This window comes from Pagrus pagrus (genome assembly GCF_965226575.1).
Source record: "Pagrus pagrus genome assembly, chromosome: 8".
In the NCBI taxonomy this organism is placed as follows: Eukaryota; Metazoa; Chordata; class Actinopteri; order Spariformes; family Sparidae; genus Pagrus; species Pagrus pagrus.
In genome coordinates, this window is record NC_140192.1 from 25,760,501 (window position 1) to 25,787,383 (window position 26,883).

A 26,883-nucleotide genomic window follows, 5' to 3' on the forward strand; every position below is an offset into this window, starting at 1 on the left:
TGCGGTCACTCCACCTCGCAGGAACTCAATCCTGCACCGCTCTGTGTGTCTCTCCTGGGCCAGCCGGCGAGAGGTTAAAGCTTCAGTCCTGTTTCTCATATGATTCATTACCACCGGAGCCCGGTTGAGGAGAATAAAGGCCACAAGTGAGAGCCGCTGCTGCTGCACCACTGCAAGCAGATATCAATCAGCCTGCGTGCTGATATTGTGCACTTTGTACTCCTCTAAGAAGTAATGCAGAAATGCTTTCCTTGAGCCCCGTATAATTATCAGTTCATGTTTCGGCGCTTCAGAGTTTGCACGGTGACAATGTGCACCTACTTGTACATGTGTAACGTATAAGCAGTGGTAGAATGCAACAAATGACACTAACTCAAGTGCTCAAGTACAGATTTGAGATACTTGTACTTTACTTGAGTCCAAACTTTTCATATAACATTAAACATCTCCCCTAGTACAATGTAGAGGGAAATGCTCTACTTGTTTTAGTATTTGACAGAGTGCATACCTCTGCCAACGCCCAACAGTCCCCTTTAATACAATCAAGCCTAATCCAGTATCAAAGGCAATAACTAGCCCTGTAAAATTGTACTAACTCATAGATACCAGCCACTTAAATATGGCTGATTTTCCATGCATTATTCCACACAAATTAATCTCACAATTAGTTAGTTAAGTCCAATCCATTAAGCATTTTAATCCTGCTGACAAACCAACCAACAGACAGACAAACGGACCGAGGTGAAAACATAACTTCTTGGCGGAGATAATTAAAATTTTACCATGTATAAAAAATATAGATGGATATCCTGACTGATTTATAATATTTTACAAAATCTGATGCTTTGCTCTAAATTAAAATACCCAACAGTATATACAAGTAAGGTTGGAGCGATTAGTCCCTTGACAGAAAATCTATTAGTTGGCAAATATTTTGATGTGTTTTAGTGTTTCAGTCATGTTTAATGCACAGGAGCCAAACATTTCATGGTTTCAGCTTGTCAAATGTGACAATAATTTTGATTTATTTTTAATAATTTAAAAAAACTACTGGTTGGTAAAATAAACCATTATGTTATTGTGGCAGCTTTTCTCACTATTTCCAAAATTTTACAATTCAAACAATTAGTGGAGTGGCAGGAAACTAATCAGCAGATTCATTTAGAATGAAAACAATTGTTAATGTATACAAGCTTATAATGTACATAACCCATCCCCTATGTACACATATGAATCCAATATTTATTCTTCATTTATTTGCACTACTTGCACTATTGAAAACATACAGAACAGTGGACTTTGTTGGGGTTTTTTTTTGGTCTTGATCATTGGTGTTTTTAATATACTGTATATACTCCTACTCCCATGGCACAAGCTACAGTACATTACTGCAATATACCATTCACTGTTCTTTAGTCCTTACCTTTAACTTATTTGTGTAGTTCCTGTTGTCCTTGTTCCCAGCTGTACATACATTTCTGTGTAATACACCTAGAGTAATGTAAACCAAAGTCAAATTCCTTGGATGTGTACACATACTTGGCTAATGAGGCCAAGTTTGATTCTGAACAGTTTATAATTAAACTTAATTAAATCATGCTTTTACATTAATGCATTAATAATAATGATATAATAGTATAGCTGTCACAGCTGTTTACTTTTACTTGTACTTACATAATTTAATTGAAGTAACATTACTAATGCAGGACTTATTGTAATGTATTTTGACCGTGTGATATGACTACTTTCCCTTGAGTAAAGGCTCTCCACCACTGGGTGTGAGTTTGTGTTATATGTGCACAGAGGGAAGAGGTTCCTTTGTCTTGTTCCCAATGCTAAGGGGCAGAGCACGGGAGCAGGGCTGGGCCAGCAACTCATAAATCACAGGAGAGGATAGAGAGTAACAGCTCAAATTAAGATAAAACCCCCTTAATTATCAGCTAAACAGCCTGGTGTCCCCTCTCTCCCTGGGCTATCTGTCACCCAGCAAGCAGGCCCAGTCACCAGGGGACAGGCTTTAGTGCTCCTCACACACAGAGCCGAGCTGCTGACACGCACACACAGCACGCACCAGCCCACGCTCGTCTTCTCTTTCTATCACACACAATCTTCTTCTTTTTCTCACACACACAAAATAAGCAGGACCTCATCCAAAACTTCACTACTGCATCTAGGCTCACCCGTATCACCACCCAACACGTGGCTGTCAATCAAATTAACTTGTGACGTATCACCTCATTGCATCTGTTAACCCCCCCCCCACACACACACACACATGCAAACACACATGCACATACTCTCCTCCCCTTTTTCTCTCTTTGCTTATTCACCGCGCCAATTATCATTACCCTAATGACTTCTCAATGGCCCTCTTCAAAGGCTATCTCTACCACATCCTCCTCCTCTCTCTCAATTTGCGGCCCAATGAGATGTCCTGACATTCTTCTGTGCTTGCAGTGACACACACGCACGCGCGAGCACGCACACACACACAGCTCTTCTCGCCTTCTCTAGGGGTGCATTGTGAGGCAGAAGGTGGGGAAGTTCGGAGGTCCAGGTCTCCTCAAAGCTGGAGAGTGAGGTTGAAGCACACTGAGGCAAAGTGTGTGTGTGTGCGTGTGTGTGTGTGTGTGTGTGTGTGTGTGTGTGTGTGTGTGTGTGTGTGTGTGTGTGTGTGTGTGTGTGTGTGCAAAAGAGAAAGAGGAGAAGAGAGAGAGAGAGGGTGAGGAAAAGAAGAGAGACCAAAGAACTCTATTTTGGCATTCGTGGTGTTCTTCTGAGTGTTCTTTTTTTCACCAACTCTTCTTCTCTTTTTTTCCCCCTTCAGTTCTCTTGGAGGCGGTGTATTGATTTTATATTAGGCCTGAGCTACCATCTGGCTGCTTTTCATTCCTCTGTTTTTATAAAGCAACGGGAACAGAGAGACAGAGAGACAGAGAGAGAGAGATCGAAAGAGACCGGGCACAAAATTCATTATGCGTTAAATAAAGACAGTGAGAGAAAGGGGAGCATACAGAGTAGTGTGTGTATGTGAAACAGAGATAGTGTGTCTGTGCTCCAGCACATATGTTTACGTTTCTGAGTATTATGTGCGTGTGTGGGTGTGTGTGGGTGTGTTATGTGTTATATTCATGCATGTGGGCAAAGAAGGAATGGTGGGCAAACAGACAGCCAAGCTACCCGATGAAGTACAAAGAGTTCAATTTGACAGCGGTTCCCTGCATTTTCAGAGGGACTTCTCTTCCCTCAAACACCCCCACCCCCAAGTCCTCTCATCCCTTCCCTCATGGTTGTCCCCCATCGACAAAAAAGAAGACAAAAAAACAGATAGTTCCCAAGAGAAAAATCTCCGCCCCTGAGATCTACAAATCTCCATCTCCCTCTGTCTTTCCTTCTGTTTCCCCTCCCCATCCCTTAGGAGCGAGGTAAGCAAGCACACTGCCTTGTCTCATTCGCCCCTATCATCCATTGATTTGTTACATCAATGTGTGATCGTCTGATGACAAATATTTAACATCCTGCCACAGTATTGATCCGAATACCCTGAGTGAAAAGGGAATTGGGGATGCACTTTTCTCTCGCAAGGTCAGGATCGTATTTGCCCTCTGTCTGTCTGCCGGTGGTACATTTGGCAAAATGTACTGTATGTTTCCCTGCAAAGTGTTTTCCTGATGGGTGGTACACTGATTTAGAATTTCACATCTATTTTAAATGTTAGGAAAGTTGTTTGTGAGGTGCAGAGATTTCTCCAATCCTGGACTAATTCAGACACCCAAAAGTTTAAAAAGTAGGAGTAAGAAACCTCAGTGAAGTTAATGATTTGATTTGGAAATGCACTTGTACGTCTCTAAATTGACAGCAATGCAGGTGTAACTATTAATAGTTGATGGAGCTGTCAGGCATAGCCAGACGGCAGAATAAAATGTAGGCATTTTATGTTTCTGCAAACTACGGATATGATAGATATGTACATTTCATACCTATCATACCATCATGTCAGGTCATATCATATTCAGATTACATGAATTAGAGCTGACCTTCATGTAACGTGGAGGAGGGCATGGTGACGGCGTGACAGCTTTGCCAAGCGAGAGACCACTGTTCAGAGATTGTGTTTCAACATTTGTAAGCGTGAAAGAACTGAATATCTTTTGAGACCACTGTTCTGAGGTGTGTGGTCAAATGTCTGAAAGCATTAAACCACTGATCATTTTTTTATTAGAGACATGTGACTAAATGTTTGTAAGCGTGAAATCACTGAATTTTTTTTTATTAGAGACCACTGTTCAAGACAGTGTGATTAAATGTTTGTCAGTAATGAGATGTAGGGATGTTTTACAGCTGACAAAAGTTATTTTTTGACAAGTCCTTGGGATTTTTCCGCTGACAACTGTGTAACTTTTAACAAGACATTTTTCAGCTGTGTTTTTAGCACAGAACCAGGTAAGCCAAAACATGATTGTTTCCTAACCCTAAACTAGTGGCTTTTAGTGCCTAAACCTAACCAGACTGTGAGGAGAACAAACTGAAAATTCCCCCTAATGAAACATAAAGGCACAACCTAAAGAAGGTTGTCTGGTGACACTTCTGGATAAAATAATTAATTATCTATACAGTGGTGCTGAACTATAGATGACCAAGACTTCATGACAGACACAAAAACCAACCATGCAGAATCTTATATGGTCCTGTCGAATTTTATATGGCCGCCAACATGCAGATGCTGAGCAAATTGTCAGTGAGTGCAGCTGTGGGGTACTCAGCCTGCGCTGAGATCCAGGACTGTTCTGTGATTAATGGTAGGGGACGCGCCCCACTAATTGTGGTTCCTGACACAGGCACACGTCCCCAGACAAAGCAGGACAGGGCTGGAGCAGGGTGCCATGCTCAATCACCTTCCAGCAGAAAGCCTGAGTGCTGCTCCATGGGGTTTGGAGGAAAAGAGAGGTCACAGGATATCTGGTGATGACAGTAGAGGAGAGCTCAGGAGAGACTCGAGTTTCTAACCAACTGTGGGAAGTAGAGGGAATGTTCCAGGTTTGGCCATACGGCCAGGACGGGGATTTGCAAGAGACAAACACAGAAGACAGAGTAACAGAAATTAGAGAGGTAGATTGTCCTGACAAGGAAGGGAGAGATTTACTAGGCCTTACTTTATCCTCACTGGATTATCCTCTTTGGATTTGAATTTAAGTCTGCTTCTGGTCTGTGTAACTACATGCACCTGTTGCAGCCAAATCATTACAGCCACATTGTTTAACTGCATACACATCACCAGTGTTTTGGAATTATGCAAAAGTATCTTTGAGGAATTTATCACAAAACAGATTAAATGTACGTTATTCCTCTCTGCTGCTCCACATGCAGGTTCCAGATCCATCACATTCTCAGGAGTCAGTGTTTTTAAAAACTCAAACTCTGCAATTTTACAACACAAGTAAACATTTTACTCGACTGACCCGCGGATTCTGTAAAGGCAGAATAAAAGGCTCCAACATGCAAATGCTTTGTGCTTCTCTTCCACCTGCCGGCATCTTTTGAGAGTGAGGACAGATGGAAGTCATGAATTGGCTGCAGCGAGGGACTCCAGACACTCAGCTCTATCAAGAAATCCCTTTATAGGGGGAGGGAGGCAGACTGTTTTCATATTGTTTCTATCAGCGAATAGAGTACCACAATGGGAGAGACAAGTCCGCAGTTCTGTGTGGCTCTCTGTTAACATTTACTTCACTTACCCAAGATTGGTGAAAGGAATCAGAGGCCAATATTTTTTCCAAAACTGAGTAGTCGAAAGTTAAACTTTATACATGTCAGTGTTTATATGTATTTAAGTGTTTGTCTCTGCATTTATGAACACTTCTTAATTGTGCCCTCACAGACCGATCGTCCTGGGTCCAAGTCATTCAGGCAGAGCCCCCCTTGGTCCCTCTTTGGCCTCCTAGGCCCCCCAGGCCCCCATGAGCTTCCCACAAAAAGTCCACAATGCTATTCAAACAATAGGCCAAGGGACAAAGAGCACATTTACACAAGTGGAGCTTTCTTTGAAAGCAAAAAGGCACTGTTTGGAAGATTTCCAAACCTCTCCCCCCCCTCCAAAAAAAACCAGGGCCCTCTTTGCCCCTCCACACCCCACCTCTCAATTCCCTTGCTTAAAAAAAGTTCACCATTCCAGTGATGGAGACGTGGGAGCCAAATATACTACACCAAGCCCAATCCCACCCGCCAATCCACAAGCACCCCCAATTTAGCCAAACCCCCTCTTTACAGGACAAAAGCCCTTTAGAGGCCGAGTGTATGTGAGGGCTCTGGTGGATACCATAGTGGCTTAAAGACCGTGGAGGCCTCTAAGAGACACTTCTTTTACTCCCAGTCTCCCTTCATTTCTCTTTTCCTTCTCTCTCTCTCTCTTTCTCTTTCTCTCTCTCAGGCAGTGAAAGGTTCAGCAAGGGGTAGAAAGAGTTTGGAGAGAGAGGGGAGGGGGCAGTAAAGGAGGAGGAGGGGGTGTAGAGGGTGCTCTTATGTCAACATTGTGGTATTTTCCCAAAGATGCATATCGCCTCTATACAAATAGGAGATGTATTTATAGGAGTACATAGAAAGCTGCATGAGAGGAGAGTGTTTGGCCGAGCTTTTTGGCCACGGCCCCCATGGCTCCATGGATGGTCTTCATGGCTAGTGAAATTGTTATTCTTTAGATGCGCGTTGGCTGGGAAACACATAAGTTCTCAGGCGACCACACAGTACTCTCCCTCCAAACATGGCTGCCACGCAGAGGAGCCCATTGAGGGAAAGGGTCCAGCACCATACATCTTGACCGGAGCCAATATCCCGAAGTCTCTTTGTCACCGAGTCCCACACGGCTGTGGCTAAGCAGCAGGCATGTTCGGGGAAACAGGGTAACACTCACTAGTTTTAATGACGCATAACAATTAATCTGCTCGCTTGGATCTGAAATTATTGTTGCAATCAGATCTGTCAGCAACAATTTCTTACTGAGGTAGATAATGGGACAGCGTGTCAGTTTAGACTGTAATTAATTCTGGCGTTTCCGCTCACAGAAACTAGTCACCAGAGCTTCAGGTACATAACAATAACCCAGTATTCAACAACTGTCTGCACGCATCGGAAACCTGTGAGCACAAGCCCTCGTCCTGCCACAGAACAGGTCAGCCAAACCAGACAGGCAGGTAGTGTGTCACCACAGGAGCCTCCTGTCAAACACAGAATGTGGTGATTCTTTAAGGAAATTTAGAACCTTGGCTGAGCAAATACAAAGCACAAAGCTCAGCTTGAAGTTCAGTCAACAATAGAGAAGTACTTGAACCCCTTTTGATCCGTGTGCAATCACCCGACCCAGCCCTGAAAAAGACATTCCTTTTGATCTAATAAATGTATGCTAGTCAGACGTGTCAGGACTATTGCCAAATACTAGTCAAACCAGTGTCATCAATGAATGTGAACTTGTTGTCCCTTTGTACAGTTTGTCTCTGCGAACAATGAAAGGTGACACATCAAATTACCGTATGACCAAATGCATTACATGTTTACCGGGATTATGAGCTTAAAAACATCTAGCAACGATAGAAAAAATCATGCACACACAAAAAGCCGCTTTGAGTATTCACACAGTGTTTTACTGATTCAGTGACTAAACCTAACAGAGACTCTCCAGCTTCAGCTCCACAGCGAGCAGTGTAATCAGCATTTATTCCCCAGCCGTCTCCCACTTTCTCCTCCATTCTCCCTCCCGGAACAGGCCCTCCCAGGTGACATGACAGTCTCTCACATAACCAGTCTCCGCTGTTTGCTAACGCTGCAGCTCTCTGTGCATCACATTCACAACAGGCTCTGCAATCCTACACAGCAGGCGGCGGCTAGAGCAGCAAGCACAACACACACCTGAATAACACAGACAGGGTCCTGCAGGGAGCTGCAGTTTGAGTGTGTAGGGCGTATGTACGTGTGTGTGTGTGTGTGTGTGTGTATCCTAGACAGCAGTGATGCAAGTTGATCACTGGCCCTGTTAGGTAGCATTGACGTCTCCACCTCAGAGCTGGCACACAGGGGAGTTATTGATTAGCATTAAGCATCCATGCAGATGGCCAATAAAGAGCAGGTGAGCCAAAGAGGGCCTGGGGAGTGGGAAGAGGGGAGGTGTGTGTTTGTGTGTGTGTGTGTGTGTGTGTGTGTGTGTGTGTGTGTGTGTGTGTGTGTGTGTGTGTGTGTGTGTGTGTTCGTGGCTGCAGTGGGAGGAAGGGCGAGTAAGAGGGTGTAGGGTCGCCAAAAACAACAGGGATGATGAGGAAAACAGGCAAATCAGAGCAGCCTTACTGCCGGAGAAAATGAAGTATTGAAAACTGTTTACAGGAAAGATGTGGGGATGTTTTGGTTGTATGCACTGTATTTGGAGTAATTTTCTGATGCTTATTCTGACGGTAAATTTTCCATTTGTCATTGCTGATTTATTAGCCGTACGAAGGAGCAAAGATGTCAGGAATGATGGGTGGATAAAATGCAACACAGGTTGCGAGCAGGTGTACATGGAATTAATCGTCTTGCTCCCTTAATCCACCGGGAAGCCTCGTTTTCTTGTATTCCTGATGCTGCTGCTCCTGGCTTAAATATGGTGCAGGTTCCTGCATGCGTGTCAGGTATTATGCGTCAGTCCACATATTCCCTGTCACATCTGTCTTGGAATATACTGCAGGCACTTCAGTAAATCAGTCACGATCCTCACACTACAAACACGACAATGTGACTAATCATTTCCGGAGAGTATTAAAGAACAAAACAAACACAAATTCCACCTTTAACGTCATATTTATTGTTATTTAGTTACTCAATAAAACATATACAGATATATACAATATGCAGGAAAACAGACGACTGCACTTTACATATTATTAAAAAAAGAAAACAAAAAACAAAACAAAACAAAAAAAATCAGTTCGTAAATTGCCGTCACAGTCCTCCATCTATTGTTTCAGAAATTCAAATTCAACAGAAGCTTTATTTAAAGATTACAAGATTGCCTAACACACAGCAAATTTTCTCTTATTATACATGTGCAATACCAATAGTCTTTTTTTTTTTCAATTCCCTTATTAAACAATCCCTTGACCTCCGTTTTCAGTTCCCATTGGCTGATTTGTATACGAGTGGTTGAGGTGAGGAGAAGAGAAGAGAAGAGAAGAGAAGAGAAGAGAAGAGAAGAGAAGAGATATTTGAGAATTAAAAGAGTAGAGAACTACAACAAATCTTAAATGATAAAGCAGAAAATAAAAAAGGTTTGAGGGGAATAGTTGTGTCCCAAAACAAATGGTTGAGTTACATTCATGCAGTTTCATCCCTCTTCCCGTCGTCCTCTTACTCCTGCTCAGTGTTCAGGCCTCATTCGAGTGTGTGGGGACAAATCTCTACTTCTGTGTATATTAGCAGAATGTAAATTTAGGTGGTGGTATTCTGGGCAGCAAACAGTACAGCTGCATTAATTAGAAGGATAATGTACACATTAGAGCTGAAACCATAACTGAGGTGAGAGCAGGCAGGCTGTAACAAGCAACAGAGTAAAAGCCATGACATCATGTTCACAAGACTCAACACTGGTATACAATCTTTGCCAATGACAACAGAATATCTCTTCTTCTTCTTCTTCTTCTTCTTCTTCTTCTTCTTCTTCTTCTGCTTCTTCGTCTTCTTCTTATTTTGTATTCTCCTCCTTTGACATTTCTTTATTTTTCTTCAACAAAGAAAATAAAACAAAAAAGAAAAATATTGATTTGAGGTTTTCCAGATATGGGCATCGCTGAGTCGAGCCCGAGCTGTATTGTCCAGCAGTGTGTGAGAAAGTGTCCTCGAGTGTGACTGCATGTGTCAGAAAAAACATGGTATTTGCATGTGCGTGTGTGCGTGCATGTGTGTGTGTGTGTGTGTGTGTGTGTGTGTGTGTGTGTGTGTGTGTGTGTGTGTGCGTGTGTGCGTGTGTGTGTGTGGTCGTGTTTGCATTTATGAGCGTAAATGTCTTTTTCTGTCCCTGAACAGGCAGGAGCTGCTCGCAGTTGTCTCCTCAACACCTTCTCATCATCATCCTCATCTTTATCTGTCTCTGACAAATCGTCTTAAGTTGTGATCTTCTTTCTTTCTTCCTGCCGGGCCTGCTTCGCGTTCAAGTCAGCGCCGCCACGAATGTCCCGAATCGGTTGGAGATATCAGAGTGGAGGGAGCGCCAGGACGAGACGGGTCCCCCTCGGCCCTTACTGTCCCCCAGCTCGTCTGTGCAGTGGACGGACAGGCACTGCAGGTGGTTGCCTCCACTGCTGCCACCTCCCGCTCCTCCGGCTCCTGGGGCCCCGGCTCCAGCCTTACTCTGGGACAGCTCTGATTCTGCAGACGAGCACAGAGAGGAGAAGGTTAATTAAGACTGCACCAAGATGAAAAACAACTTCGAGCAATTGGCATTCTCTGATCCAGATGAACCATTTAAAATACACACTTTTAATTAAACCAGTGTCATTTTCACATCCCACTCTAAATCTGCACTGTGAAATTAATTCAACACTATTCCACCCCCCCATCAGTGCGACCCGAAAAGGAGGCTGTAAGCAAAGCTTCCTGTCCTCACACTCCTCCTCATTCCTGATAAACACATGTGAAAACACACGCGCACAAAAATACACACACTCATTTTCTCCCAGTGTACAAATCTGGAGCGCTCCTGCACGACCTCTGGTGACAGGGTCAAAGGGCACGGACAATACTGGCCTTTAACCCTGCTTGACCCAATTTACTGGTATAATGACCGTACCACGGTATCGACCCTGTGTCACCAAAGTGTGGAGCCTCTTATTAAACGGTTGAACCAAGCTTCCGGAAAATCCATACACGGGTTGATTACAAGTCATATAAAAAAAATAAAATCAGCTGTGCCACAGAATTAATGCTGACGCCTGAGATGTATGCTTCACATATGGAGAAAAATCACTTTGTGCCGTGTAACGAAAAAATTAGTCAAGGGGAAGATTGACGAGGACAGGAAGTGCTTGGCTAAACTATACATAAAAGCGCAGCGTCACACTTCATCTGCTGAGATACAGACTGCAGCAGACGGAGGGAGAGGAGGGCAGAAATGAAGAAAAGTTTTAAAGAAGACACAGAATTCAACAGGGGAAAGAGAAACACAGCAACTCTGAAAGAGGTGACGGTGGGGCTATGTGTTCTGACTGTAGTGTTGCATCGTGTGCTTTGGGTTTTGCCTCCAAGGAAGCCCAAAGCGCAGAGAAAGTGTGTGTGAAGATGTTATGGATCCTCCGCTAAAATCAGTCCGATTATTCTCCCATCTCCTCACCGCAAGAAACGCACCACCGCCTCGCTCCGTGTGGATGGTGAGCGGATCAGTGTGCCGCACAAAGACACAGAGCTTTAAGGCGCAGGGACAACTAGGTGTCTGAGTGTAGAGACAGCTAGAAAACAGCTCTGACAAGCTGAGTTACATGTGTCAGAGGAGGGAGAGGCTGTGATAGACGACAAAGTCGACGGCACAGAGGCTGCAGATCACAACACTCCAGTCAGTCTGCTGCTCACCTGAGAGGGAAGAGGAGCGCCGCGCAGACCTCTATATCATCATTCCCCCTGTTTTAGCTCATCCTTCTCTGCTACTTAAACAGTTTCCATCTTGTTTTGCTTACTGTTTTCATCTCCCTCCCGCTCTGCTTTCACAAACCCTGAGGCAGCAGTGACACAGTGTTAACAAAACACAGCCAGGGAAGAGAACGCCAGGCCAGACCAGGCAGCTAGGACAACCAAGAGAGGCAGGCAGGCAGGCAGACATGCAGGCAGCGAGGCAGGCTTGCCCCCCAGCCTGTCTGGGCTGCGACCACTGGAATGGAAAAGTGGGGGGATTTGGTAAAAGGTCAGGCAGCCAAGCCTCCCGTTGTTCCCTGTTTCGTTTGTCTCTCTGACTGCCGGTCTCTGTGAATTTCTCCATCTCCCTCCCAAGGAGTGGAGACGTGGTGTAAGTGGGGGCTGAGGGCGCGGTGGGGTAAGGCAGGAACGAGGATTTAGAGCGGTGTTGGTGGCGGCGGTGACAAGATCTAACATTTGCCAGAGGGTCCAGTCATACACCTCAGCATGGCGGATCCCCACCCCCTGCCAGTATCGCCCCCTCCCCTCTCTCCACCCCCTCCACCCACTCACACTCCCTCTTCCGAGCGCTGTACCCTCCAGCGCCCGCCAGCAGCTCATGCTAGCTGGGCACAGCAGGGTCCGCACCGGCCTGAATAGGCAGCCAAGCGTTCCCCTGGCTCACTGCTGACACACAGCAAACTGACAACACGCACAGCAAAAAACACACAACACGCCAACCACTGCCGCCGCCGCTGCCGCTGCCATGCCCACACCAGCCCTCAGCTGCTGCTCCACTTGCACAGACACAAACACGCATATGGACGCGCATGCAGGAACACACGCACACGAGCTCAGCAAGACACATCACTCGTCAAGGGTGGAAAATACAAAAAAACACACGTTGCAAACATGATAACTCTCTTTTCTTGCACACATACTGACAAATGTGAAATCCCAGCGTACATGTTTAGATTTGAACTCATATTAAAAAGCAGATTTCTATTTATTCATCAGTTTAAGAAAGAAAAATACTATTTTTTTAAGTTAATTTTTCTATCATCTCTTCAGGATAAAGATCTGCAGTCCCTCTGAATGGGCTGATTGCTATTTGTTTCGATACACTTTTCAATTAACAGTGAACGCAAAATCCACCACTTGTAAAAATAAGCCAAACACTTGACCACCACAGGATTAAAATATCAGCCTGCATTATAGGGTAGCCAAAGGGGATCCGAGGGATGTGATTTTATGGGGAAAAAAATCAAGACACTACCCTTAAATTGTAAGCATTATCCATGGCGGCGTGTTCGTTCAGAAGTGGAAACGGCGGTGTGAAATTCTACATCACACAGGTCTAAAACCCCAAATCAGCATGACATTTTACAAGCAGGGAAATCTTTTTATATATATATAATGAGATCCATCTTGTTATGGCTGTTCATTGACTAACGCAGAATTCATATCCGCGGTAATATCTCAATAATAGCCTATTCATCCGAGGGGAACAAGTGCTGAGCATCAACAAGCGAGAGGGGAGAAAACACCTAATAAAAAGGGAACAGTAACAGCACGAGCAGCTGCGCAGAGCTGCAAATACATACACCTAAATATCCTTAACCACATTACAGCCAGAAAAGATTACCACTGTGATGTGTTAAGTAAATACTGAATTTAATGTGATGCACTTATATCGCTATATCTCTCGCCCCGAGTGCTGTACTTTGTTATTTAGTGCCTGGTGATGATGCTCACACACGCACACACACACACACACACACACACACACACACAAACACACACATAAGCAGCGGGGTTTTGGAGCCGTCTCACAGACACAGCCAGAGACGATTTACAGAGATGAGTAGAGCTTCGAATGCCATGAAGGCTGGGAGCACAGCGCGCAGCTCTGGTTGTCTGGATGACACCAATGTGTCTGGGAGCTGACGGCCTGACACGGGTTTACATGTCATACCACACACACACACACGACACACTCGGAGCAGCGCAGGGAGGTAAACAATGGCTGCTCCCAGACTATTTTCCAGCTATTTAATAATAGCTGTTAAAGCGAGTAATTATTTTTTTCAATTAATTGTAAGAGGCAAATTTTTTTATTTTTTTTTTAAATGACAGTCACCTCTGAAGCTGACACAGATATTGTGACTATTTGTAAAATAATCAGAGCAGAAAAAAGAAGCTGAATGAATTTTGTTTCTTAAATGACAGAAGACGAAAATAAAGTGTGCGTGAGAGAATCTACAAAGCTCCTTTTTGGTTCCTCAGAGCCGTCACATTGATTTCCCAGGCCCCAGAATCCCATGCGGCAGGCCTCTGCCCTTTCTATCCCGAGCTCTATACTTCCATGACGACACTTCACCTTTAACCTCGTGCTCCCGAGGCCGCGACCCCGTCCTCTCTGAACACAAACCAGACCTATCAGAATGCTCCGCTCGCTGACAAAAACACCCAAAGGCCTCCGCTCCTATGACAGTGTGTGACATCAGGTCAGATTCCTTTAGCATAACAACTACCACTACGGCCTTGTGTGAGGAGTCTGTCTTTGTCAGCACAAAAAACTCCCATCGCGGTCCACAGAGAGAAAGTTGGATTTGGAAATAAAATGGGCTGAGAAAAGGTCTGATTTTAACAGGGCGATCTTCAGAACTCTTCTTTTCTAGCTGGCTGAAATGTAACAACTTTAGATTCTCCCTATATTGTCTCATCTCTTGCTCAGAAATGACAGGACGTGCAGGTCGCTGTCGAATAATTAACACACCCAGGAAATCAAAAAAAGATCTCCAGTGCGTTCAGGAAAGGCTACCGGAGGTATTGTCCTGAGTATCTCCTGCCCAAAGGTGGGTAGGGAGCATGTGAGGCTCCCTGCAACCCCTGCCATCCCCAACTCCACCCAACTGCCGTACTGTGACCTTTCCCTCAGAGCAGGGAGGATATCTGGAGGGAGCAGGGGGGCACATTTCTCAGGCAAGGGCACAGGGGTTATTTTGGTTTGAATTTCCTCTCTGTCCTCTGGCCTGCAACATAAAGGAAAAAAAAAAAAAAACTTGCCCAGGCAGGCATTGCCCCTAGCATTCGTTACCTTCTCTCCAGCAACACACCCATTCCCATCCCCTCAAACTCATACCCACATACACACACACACACACACCTCCCCCTCTGGCCACAAGAAGTGCTTAGGAAACCAGACACAAATCAGAACATGGGAAGTGATTTAGTGCCTCCTTCATAACTCACGACCATGTCCAGGACCTGTCCAGCATGTCATCCAAGTCGCTGACATATTGATCTACTCCGCTGTCTCTATTTTGTTTCAGCACAGTGTTGCATGCTCTGTTTTCTGTGTTTTCACCTTCTTTGGAAAAGGTCAACCACACGTGAAAACAGCAGCAATTTTGAGATTAGACGCACCTGCATGACAGGGACTTTTGTTTTGAATAAATATGACAGTCGGGGTAATTATGAGCTCTGTTCCAGGAATTGCAAATAAATAAATAAATAAAAAGTATCAACAGATCATTTAATCAGTGAATTTAAACAGATGTCCTTTTAAATTAATGTCATCTATTTAACCTTTTGTTGTTAAGTGTTTTACTTATTAAGACGAGAAATATTGGAAATAGATATAGATGAATATGTTGATGCAACTACGTGCAGACAAGAATGAGCAATAGTCGTGTAGCAGGAAACTGATGGAAAAAAATGTTTGATGTTGAATTGAATTATTTTCCCTTCCATAAATGCAAATGGTTGCTATTACCCAGCAACTCGCGTCACGAGCGAAACTACAGATGCTCTCTGAATAAAAAAGAACACATCTCTCTATCTCTCTTACTTTCTCTTTCACTCCATCAGTCTCTACTTCTGTCTCCCAGGAGAAACTGCTCCAGTGTCATAACTCATTTGTCAATTCCTCAATACAAAATTAAAGGCGCCTGACGACTTCCTGTATGGCTAATAACATAACCGCTGCTGGCAGCGTGACAACATCTACACCTCTGAATACCTGAAAACACACACACACACACACACACAGACCTTTTTAAAACCTGTACTCGTATCTGGGGCAACATATGAACCCAGGACACCTTTCAGGAGCGTCTTATCAAACTGATGCCGTTTTTCTTCTCTCGCTCTGGCAGTCATTCAACCAGACAGTGGACATTTGGAGGCATGTCACATACAGACGATCGAAGGTTTGAAACTCCTTCAGTCTGTGCATCTCCCGGATAAATTCAGCTTTCCATTCCCCGCTGCATCCATGGAGAACATTTACCACATGCTGAGACAAGTTTTATTTTATTCCAACACCCTTCCCCAGGGAAAACAAAACACCGGATGAGCTGCTATTTTGAAGAGCTGAAAAATCCAGCAAAGCAAAAGGCCTGACACCTTTGTTCATCTTTTTCTCTCTTCATCAGTCACAAGCACGCTGCTTTAACAGGCTTCCTTTGACTGTCACTAGTGCTCAATGTCTTGCAGAGCACACACACACACGCACGCACGCGTAGCACATAAACAAACACGCACGCACGCTCACAAACGCAGTCTTAAATATCAGACGCTTTAAATGCGCGATAGGCGCTTCTCAGTCCCGCACTAATTACAAGTCAAGTAAATACTCTTAAATATTTTCAACACGTTAGAATTAAGCGAGCGTGCTCCACCAAGCGAGACACCTGAGATCAGGGGCTGAAGCCGTGAGCCTGACACGAGTCTAAATAAATCAAACTTTATGTCTACAGCTGACAAATCCACACTATCAAGTTGCAGTGTCTACAAACCTGCCCTTCGTCACATACGTGCATGCCAGCACACACACACACACACACACACACACACATACACACATACACACACAGAGGCATACAATCACAAGCAAAAATAGAACAAAAATATAAGGCGATAACAGTGTAGATGGTGTGATTCTGTCGCTCTGTCATTACAATTATGTATTTAGGTTGCTGAAATCAGAATATAGACTGTTTTTTGTAGCCCTGATGAACCCGTCAATAACCAAGTCAACTTGCAGGAGTTGCCCGAGGATGAATTGTGACTTTTAGAAACAATATTACAAAGGCTAATTGCTATGATTATCATAATGATTATCATTACTGCAGTGCAGGAGTGTGCGAGAGGCTTGCTGGATGATGTGTGCTGTTGAAAAAGTCAATATGAAACACCTTGTAATGACAGGTAAAGAACATAGACTGCCCCGAGCTGTTTTTTTCCACATTCAAACACATGCCAATCACTTTTCTTCTTTTTTTAGAAAAAGGAAATAGAAATTACGGGTGTGATTTGTGGGGTTGTTGTCGTACTGAAATGTCAAAGGCAGGTAGTCTCACAGGATTGTTCTCCGCGGTGGAATATCAATACGGCTCTTTCTGCGGATTTAAGTGCTTTCTAGTAGGTGTGATAAGATGCAAGTTCCCTCTTTTCAAACCTGTCAAAGTCAGAGTGAAAGAGATTTGATCATGATTAGAGCTGTTTATTGGCTGATGACTGAGAGCGAAGAGTGAAACTATTCCGCAAGGTCAACTGTGAAGTTTTTTAACTGCGCTGAAAAGAAAAAAAAAAAAAAAAGTGCATGTGGCAAAAAAAAAAAACAGTGAAAAATAAAAATAACTGAATCACTTCCTACGCCTGCTGGTTGCCTGTTATCAAGACTATGCATGAGTTCCCAAATGAACGGCCAGCTTCTGGCTAAGATATACAGGAGAGAGTGAGGAGGAAGAGCGTAAAACACATTTTTTTTTTTTTTTTTAAAGAAGGAGGAAATAATGTTAACTGACACCATACAAGGAAAAGCTGCTCGTGTACACCTCGACTCCTTTGCCTCCATGGGAGCATATGACGCCGAGTAGCACGCAAGAATCCGCAGGCTGTGAGTTTACAGCAGCAGGTATGACTGTGCCTTAGTGAAAAACTTGAGCTACATGCTGTCACAGAGAGAGGAGGCCAAATATGGGGTCCAAAGGGGGCCATTCCTGCAGCACGCATCACTTTAAACAGGCACACAGGGACCACAGAGAGGGTGAGCCGGGTGAACTGACATCAGCTCCGAGAGCACAACTCCTCTACAAATAAGCACAGTGGAACTTTTATTGGCTGCTCGTCTGCACGTTCAAACATTCAGCGGAAGTTAGCGAAGAATAATGTGGAACTGCTGCACTGTGTCTCCTCCGAATCATCGCAAGATGTGTGGCTCACGTATTCCCTCTAACACAAACACACCTGGTGACGAAATGGTCCGAGGTCCCTCTGAAGTTACACACAAGTTATATTGAGCACTGTGCGATGGAAACGTTCACCTTATACGACCAAGCTGACCTTTGACCCCCAGCTCTTTTATTTTTCACTGCAATCAGCTCATCTGCTTCACCAAAGTACACACAGCACCATAATCCCACTGTTTAAAAAAAGTTAACTTCCTAAAAAAACACTTGCTAAAAACTAAAAAACAGCTGATACACATCATGTGTGAGCTCTCAGGACAAAATCTAAACTCTCACCAGAAACTGACAATCTCATGTTTAGACACATTCTGCGTAAAGTCGAACAACTGACAGCTAAATGCACAACTTGTCAAAAAATGTAAATGAGAAACGACTCAAAGTTCTGCTTCTAATTACAATAAAGTGAATTTCAGTGCATTTTCAACTACATTTTCACTTTCTATTAGATACTTAAAATTAAGTCTTTTTGAGTGAATTAATATGTTAATTACCAGTTATTATTATTGAACCTAATAACCTGACAGAATGCTAATTGTTTAAGAGGAAAAGCAATCTATGCATAATTCAACAACACTCACGAGAAAGCAAACTAAAGCACATTTATGTAAATGAAAGGGTGATGACACAATTAGTTTTCTGAAGAGGAGAGGTAGAAAAAAAACTAAGAAATGATTTAGCCTATATTTCAGACGTATGAAACTGTAAAAGAGTATTTACGCAGAAAAGAAATATCTTAAAGGTTATGTGGTCTTGGGCTGAAGATTAAAAGTGTCACTGGAATGACGTAAATTCATTTCTCCTACTAAAAATGATCATCTTTTAAGAATTTTCTGGAGCAAGTTACATTGAGTCCGGGCTAATTAATTTAGCCTGATTTATTTCAAATTAGTGTCACTGACATGATCTCTCCACTGGCTGGATTTTTGTTCAGAAGGTCTAGACCGACTGGTTGGGGGGGTATTTCTTGCAGTGTGCGAAGCCTGTGGGATGCTGGCTCTTATGGAACTACACTGTGGGCTATGACTTATCTTAAATTATTATGTTATTTTGCTCCCTTCTGTGTAGCCTAAGCATCAGATTCAATCTCAAAATCCCCCTCCCCTCCCAAATACACCTCCACCCTTTTTTTCATCTTTGCTGTCTGAAGCACTCAAATGAGAAACTGTCAGGAGCCGTGATTTGTGCTAACTAGCTATCGATCGCTCCAGAGCTGCATGCCTCGTGTCCATGCAGGGAGGGCTGAGAGAGGAGAGGAGAGGGAGAGGGAGAGAGCAGGAGAGAGAAGTAGACAGGAGGAGAGATGAGAAGGGAGCAGAAATTAAGACTATTCTGCTTTTAAATACCTACTGAATTTAAAATGTTAAATGTGCTTTCAGACCCACTGAGAATTAAAACAGCGAGAGTGGCAGGGTGAGTGTGGCTGACTTCTTATCAGTGTTGGGTTTCCGACTCAAAAGAATACTCATTAATCAATATCAAAAGTGATGATGTTCCTTATCACTCCCCGGCATCAGTGGGCTTTTTTTTCTAACACCCCCATAACTCTAGTTTTACATACTCTGTTGTTTTTAAATAAATTAGTAGAATGAGAATCAGTTTGTAAATGATCATGGTAAGAAATCAGCCACACTGCTCAATGATCTTGTCATTTGTTCACTAATTTAGCAGAGAAGACCAGTGGAGAGTAATAATGAGGAAAACAGATAGCTGGATGACTTTTGATCATCTGGCTCAAATTAATTTGCACACTGCTTCTTATTTTTCTATTGATGTCTAACATCAGCCTACTGCATCAGTGGAAACGCTAAGTAACAGTGCTCCTTCGAAGTAATGGCATTAGTGTTACTACCCGACACCCTGTGCTCAGTCTCATATAAACAATGCGCCTGGACTCGAGACTCCGCGCGATGCGCGCCCCCGCCCCTCTGCACCCGCACTGATCAGAACAAAGAGGCGCTCGAGACGCGCTCGGCGCTACCGTCAAATATGTACATCCACATTATTATATATCCATACATCCACCGGCCTGGCGGCAGACTCACCCTGACGGTGGGTGGATTTTTATACCATGCAACGTCAGCCATCCCTGTCTACTGATGTTAATTTTGAACGAGCCAACGTAAAAGAAATTAGCAAGAATAAACGTGAAGAATAAACTAATCAAAAATAAATAAAACCAACATATTCTAATACATACAGCCTGCCTATTTTTGCAATTATAATGCATATATTTGCATTCAATTTGTTTTCTATTACGATTAAAGCACAAAAATTATTAACAAAAAATATAATCATCATTTCCATAAAAATAATATTAATAAAAATAACATTTATTATTATTATTATCATCGTCATTATTATTATTAATACTATTATTATTATTATTATTATTATTATTATTATGGAAATAAAAGATGTAAAAGAAGAAACCAATACGCAGCTTAACAACGTAGCAGTAAGTGTAATTAATATGTATCTGCATTGTAATGTACAGCCATCATAAAAACATCAAGATAAAACTATTTGAAACCATAAACATACATCTGATTTTAGTATCTCTGTCTAGTTGAAAAAACTGCTTTGGTGCTTTAAGCCAGAAGATTTTCTATTTTCCTTGATAAACTTTATATTATAAGCAAATCAATTATTTCCAAAAATATTTTACACTAATTGGGGCATATTAAAAAAATGATTTAAAAGTCACAAAAGTGGCAAAAACATATAGTATCAAATTGTTGAAGAGTAATTTTAAACTAAATAAATAGTATCAAAAGTTTAACTATATTAACTATTTCCCACGAAAATGAAATTAAAACTGAATGGCTGTATTAATTTCACCGTGATATGTAATCCTTGAAATCCTGTCCTGCCAATCTAAAATCAATCCACTTTGAGCAGCTCTGTATTATCCCATGGTAATAACAAAAACAAACACGTAACAAGGCGAGGGAAACCCCGCTGCGCAAACGCATATCCTCAAAAAGCTATTAATCTTCTCAATGTAGTTGTTCACCCTGAAAACCGAGATAAAGAACCGCAGGAAATGTTTACTTTTCTTGAGCTCTTCTTTTGAAGTGCCTCCACAATGAAGAACCTTATAAAAATACAGAGTAGAAAAGGTACAAGGTTTACTTTGTTCAGTCTGCTGGCATTCAAAACTGCTCCATTCTGATAATCATTTTTTACATTCTTCAATACGGACCCAATTTAACAAGAAAAATACCGCATAAATCGTCTTTTTTTTCTTCTTTGTAAAGGCTTGAATGGCGCTGCCATTAAATTTATTATCTTCCTATAGGCGAAACCTCTAAAATTCAAAGACCCTAGTTAAACAGAGACGGCTGCTGTCTGGCCGCACAATATGGACAAAAGGTCCTTTATTATCAGCGCTAGCAGAGCGTTTTACTTATTATGTATGTGATGTTACACTGCATTTCAGATCAAATAAATAGCATTTTAAGGAAGAAAATATACTAATCCTCTGAGCAAAAATTGTTCAGTTAGTGTAGTCAGTGCTGCATGTGTGTGTGAGAGAGAAAGAGAGAAGAAAAGTGGGTAAAATAGAACCGAAGGAATTAAACAGTTTCATTTACCTTCTTTACTGCTGTTTTGGCTCTTATTTTTTTCCCATGGTCCCATGGCCTTGTCATCCTCTGACCCGTCCATCATGGCCTTGTCACTGGGCACGTACCAGGTGGCGTGCTGCTCTGCCATGAGGGTGTCAAGGTCAATAGTGCCCATTGAGCCCTTCCCAGCATCCGGGCTGCAGCTTGCCAGCTCATTGTCTCCGTTCTGAGAGGGACAGTCACCATTCTTTTTGCCATTCTTCATGGCCAGGGGCTGGTCCTCAGAGATACTGAACTGCTGCCGCTGTAACTGGATCTGAGCCTGCAGAATCTCCAGAGGATGGATTTCATCCTGGCCAGAGGTGCTGGATGGAGTGCGTACCTGCTCCACCCCAGGAGTGCCCGGGTGGCTCACCCCACTGGCCCCTGTGCCCCCACCAGCGTTCAGTCCATAGCTGTCTGGTGGCGAGGTAGTATGATTGTTAATGCCCATGCCGAGGGGCTTCTGTCCATTTATCAACCCGTGGTCAGCCCTCTGCATTTTGGGTGAGCCGGTGATCATAGGGCTGCGATTAGGCTTTGTGGCTGAGGCCCCTCCTGCATCTGAGCTGGAGGACACCTCATCCTCGTTGCCATAGTGGGTGCTGACATCGTCAGGAAAGTCCACTCGAGGTGAGCTACTGTCAGACTTGGCGACACTTTGAATGCCACTGTCCAAAGACGACATCAGGTCGGCCTGGTCCCCCAACATTAGGTCGCCTCCTTTTCCCCAAGAGGGTGATTGGAGGTGTTTCTCATGGGGCGTGCCCCCACCCCTCTCCCCAACGCCAGCCGAGGGGGTCTGCTGGCCTGGACTTACAACAGGGTTACCATTGTCAGAGGAAAAAAAAATTCCAGGGCTCACATGTCCACTGTCTCTTTTTCTCCTCCCTCTCCCTCTCCCACTCCCTGTTGTTGCCTTCCCCTCACTGCACGGGGTAGCGTCCATGTTGTAATTTGGGGAGAGGGCACTGGCTTCCCCCTGCACCGTCTGGCTTTGACTTGCAGGCTTAGAGTTGCTATTCCCGGTGCCAGGCATCTGGCTGTTCTGGGAAGTGCTGCTCTGAAAATATTCAGGACCAGCACTGCCAGTCCCATTAGATGTGCTGCTATTAATGTCCTGCTCTGTCTGACTCAGTTTTCGCTTGCCCTCATTTTGGTTCTTCTTGTTGAATGTTACGTTAAGATTGGGGGCCCCTAGGCTAGCGATCATGTTTTGGCAGGCCGTGGAAAGGGCCGCCAGGCAGCTCTGGCCGAAAACACTGTCTTTAGCACTGGTTTTGCTGAAGTTCCCGAGGGACAGAGCTCCAAGCTTACTAACAGACGACCGCTGGCCTGAGGGGAACTCAGACTGAGGAGGGTAGGTCCCTGGTGAGGTACTCACCCCCTGGGGAGTACTGTGGGCTGGCCCCTGACGGTTAGCCCCCCCATAGGGAAATGTTGGCTGTGCTCCAATAGGAGGTGCAGGGAAGTCAGCTGGCCGCCTCTCTGCTGGTGCGTTCGGATGCCCCGCTCCTGCTCCTGGAGACTGCATTTGTGATAGGTTGCCCATGTTGCCGCTGAACTGTGAGTGCAAGCCCGGAGAATGGAGAGCCTGCACATGTCCATCTCCTGGTATTCTCATTGGCTCCTGCATGCCCATGCCTGGCCTAAACATCATGCCAGCCCCGTTCTGCTGGAGCCCCATATCATGGGGCCCTGATTCATTACCGGCTCCACCCATACGCCGTGACATCATCTCCCCTGGTGGGTGGGACCCTTGGAACCAGGAGTTCTCCTGAGTTACATGAGGATTTTGTCCATCAATGTTGGGCATCCTGCCACCATTCTCCCTGTCAAAGTTGGGCTGAGGCATGCTCCCAACTGGGCCTCCATGTGCCATGGGGCCAGGAGGTACATCGCCGTGGTGACCCAGCTGCTGCAGACTGGGCTGCCTCATCCTCTGCTGCTGGTTGCGAGAGGCCATCTGTTTGATCATCATGGCTGCGTTCTGGCGCTGTTGCAGAGACTGCTGCTCAGGCCCTGGATGCTGCAGGGGACCTGGGGGGAAACCTTCACTCACAGGTGGGGTGAACTCTCCAGGCAGGCCGGGGTAGGCGGAGGGAGAGAGGTGGTTATCCATACCACCACACCAGCCTTCACCGCCGTGTGCATTTGGAAAGTCAAATCTCGGCCTTTTCGCCATGTTCATATAAGGAGAGTCAAAGTGTTGAAGCCTCTGATTCGGGGGTTGCTGGGAGGGAGGAGGAGCTGGCTGTTGCATATTAAACATGGGGTCCCCATAGGGGTGCAGACCCCTATTTTCCAGTCTGTGAATGGGATATTCAAACTGGTTGTGTTGGCCAGGAATCATGACCCCTCCGTCCAGAATGTTAGGGTTAGTAGAGCCGGGCTCAGCCTGAGGGGGTCTGGGGAGGCCAGGGGGGCATGAGTTCTGTCTGGCTATCAAGCCAGCCTGTTGTTGCTGCTGCATGAGAGGATGTCTCGCATTGACCCCCGGTTCCATTCCCACAGGCACCTTCCGGCCATTTCCAAAACGTTCAAAAAACACTCCATGCTGAGGCTGCTGGGGCTGCGGGGGCGGCTGGTGTCCCTTAGAGATGCCCTGCATACCTGGTGTCCGTGGCATGCCAGGGTTCCCTGGGAAATTGCCGCTGGGAACAGGCCTTCCTGGCCCAAAATGGGGTAACTGAGATTCAGATTCTGATGGGGAAAATACATGTACATCAAAATGTCCAGATGGAGGCTCACTTGGGAAGTTATACTCTAATCCCTCCACCGCTCCCTGGTTGGGCATTCGCCGAGGCTCCAGGCCGTGAGACTCAGAGGAGGAGGATGAGGAGGAAGGGAGACCATGGAAGGATGCTGCTCTGTTAGGTGACTGGTCCAGGGGTAGACAGGGGGCAGGGACAGCATGACTGCCACTGGGAGGCCCGTGATGTTGAAAGTCAGGCATGTTACCAGGCCGCTGCTGCTGCTGCTGTTGCTGGGGAAAGCCATCCCCTGCCTGTCCCTCAGTGAGAGGATCAAATCCTTCACCAAAGCCCTGCTGTGGTCCCATGCCATTGTTGTTGTAGCCCATTAGCCTGCCACCATGCAGGCATGACGACCCTGGCTCTGGGCCTCCAAAATTCCCACTGAAATGAGGGTGAGGTTGGTGGGGGTGAGGTTGATGGCCGTGAGGATGTCCTTGATGAGGTTGCTGGTTGTTAAAAAATCCATGCATGGGTCCTGCTTGCTGCTGCTGTTGCTGCTGCTGCTGCTGTTGAAGTCCGCCGCCTGCATGCATGTCCGAGTGGCCCCGCGGGTGAAAGCCCCCGTACTGCTCTCCGTTCATGTTCATATTGAGCCCGAGCATTTGCGGCTCGCTCAGAGGGCCCATACCGGGTTCCACGGCTCCCGGCGGGCCTCCAGCGTGAAAACCTGGGCCTTTATAATGGGAGCCCATGTTCAGTCTCGGTTGGTTTATGTTTCTCTCTGACTGGCCAGGGTTTCTGCTATTAATCTGAGAACCAAACTGCTCCAGCCCAAACATACTCCCCTGCAATCAATCCCACATGACGGCCAGTTTGCCAGACATCGGCACACTGTCTGTTTTTCCGTCTGTCCCCAAAAGCGAAAAGAAAAAGATACAAAAAAAAAAAAAAACTATTCAAACGTTTTTTTTATCACAAAGGCGATTAAACTGCTTTATCTATTTTAAATGTTTAAACTCACCAAATAAGTTCTCATTGTTGTGGATCAGTTGTTTTTGTTTTTCAACTTCTCCAAGGACGCGGAGGAGAGAGACAGTGTCCAAATACGCACTCAAACTGTGTCCCTGTGCCCGTATTTCTGCGTGCACTTGACTGCTCTTCTTTTTGTCTCTGACTAAGCGAACAAATATAAAAGCCTGCTGTTCAACTTGCTGCACGAGTGACCTATAATATTCCAAAGTTTTTCCGTGCGCATTTCTTCAGGGCGAACATGACACAAAAACACAGAGCGCACTGGAATTGGAGCGATCGAACAGGGAATATGGCAATTTCTGTCAGCTAATTCATTATTCCAGTCCAATGTCAAATGTCCCAGAGCGACTTTTTTGTGTAAGGTCCCATTCTGGAAACAAGGGAAAAGTCCAATCGGAGCCGTGCAGTAAAAAATTGTCTCTGTGGCTTTGAGCAAAAACAAAAAAAAAATCTTTCTTTAAATAAACACTGCCCACCGATGTCATTCAAACTGCTGAGCAGGCATGTAACCAGAGGTCCAGTGTGATGGAAAGTCCACAAACACGGATCTCGAACCCAGGCACCGGAGAACCGGAGCGTCCGTTTACGCGACCTGGACCCGGAGCGGCGCGGCGTGCACTACCCGCACTCCACAACCACGGAGCGGCTTGACAGCATCCTCCACCCGCTGCCGGTCATGCGCCTTGCAGAGAAGCGCCTTTTTGCCTTAAGTCCTTTTCGGTGCGTTCCGCTCCTTGTGTGTGCGTCCCTCCGTCTGCAGAGTCTTGTCTGGTTGTGGTCTGAGCGATCCACAGACACACTCACAGTCAGCTCTGCCGCTTGGCTCTGTGTGAGATCAACGCGTCCAGAGGAACCAGCAACAAGTTTTGCATTTCTACAGCAGCTTCCATCCATGAGGCCTCAGCCAATCAGAGCGGGCGGAGGAAGCTTCGGGGGCGGGACAACTGCTTTTAAGGTGGTCTGCGGAGTCAATGAGATTGTAAACGCTTCTGTGTAAATCAGATCTCAGAAATGGCTTTCACTTAAAATGTGATGTTTGGACCAAAACACAGCGCGCAGTATCTTCACATTAAAACCCATCAGCGGGTCTGAACTGGATGCAGTCGCGCGGATGATTATATATTTTTCAAAAACAACCCCGTGATGTGTTTGGCTCGTTATTGTAGTGAACAGCAGCTGAGGTGAGGAAACACTCCTGCAACTCTCACTGGGATAACAGTGCGTAAAGTGAGAGAGAGTCTGCTCACTGCTGCTCTGTGTGCTGCTTTAGAGCTCTTCACCTGTGAACAAACCTTTTTTAAACACTCGCATCAACTCATCCATGTATCCTGTATCACCTCCATCGCAACAACATGTAAAAGAATAAATATGAATGGATGGGAAACAGATATTCTGTAGGAACACCAGTAACAAGACGCACTGATTGTTGGGTGCAAAACTTAAATCATTCCGGGTGAATCGGTGTCAGTCACCGATGCTGAGGTTACAGACTGGATGTTAGAATATTTTCTAATATTTTCAATAAACTCTTCCTGAAAATCTGCGTTGAACAATGAAATAATCCCACTCTGGCCCCGGCTGATTGGCTTATTATTTACAGAAATGACGCCCTATCAGAAACGCAGCCTGAATATCTTCTCTCATATTGATGTTGGGATAAAACCATAAATTAGA

The 26,883-nt window shown here is 44.9% G+C and overlaps 1 protein-coding gene across 1 annotated transcript; it reads right to left on the minus strand.

Annotated features, from left to right (window-relative positions):
• Positions 1–8,801: 8,801 nt before the first annotated feature.
• mn1b (meningioma 1b) lies at positions 8,802–26,044 on the minus strand. The gene is made up of 2 exons (XM_084360000.1): positions 21,470–26,044; positions 8,802–10,383 (listed from the first exon to the last, which is right to left on the minus strand). Exons 1-2 carry the CDS (start codon positions 25,014–25,016, stop codon positions 10,166–10,168), a joined length of 3,765 nt encoding a protein of 1,254 aa, XP_084216126.1. The 5' UTR covers positions 25,017–26,044; the 3' UTR covers positions 8,802–10,165.
• Between the last annotated feature and the right edge of the window lie 839 nt (positions 26,045–26,883).

Coding starts and splice junctions, on each gene's coding strand:
- mn1b (XM_084360000.1), bottom strand. CDS start 25,016: ATGTTTGGGCTGGAGCAGTTTGGTTCTCAGATTAATAGCAGAAACCCT. Junction 10,384..21,469: donor CCAAAACAGCAGTAAAGAAG/GTAAATGAAACT, acceptor GCTCGTCTGCAG/AATCAGAGCTGTCCCAGAGT.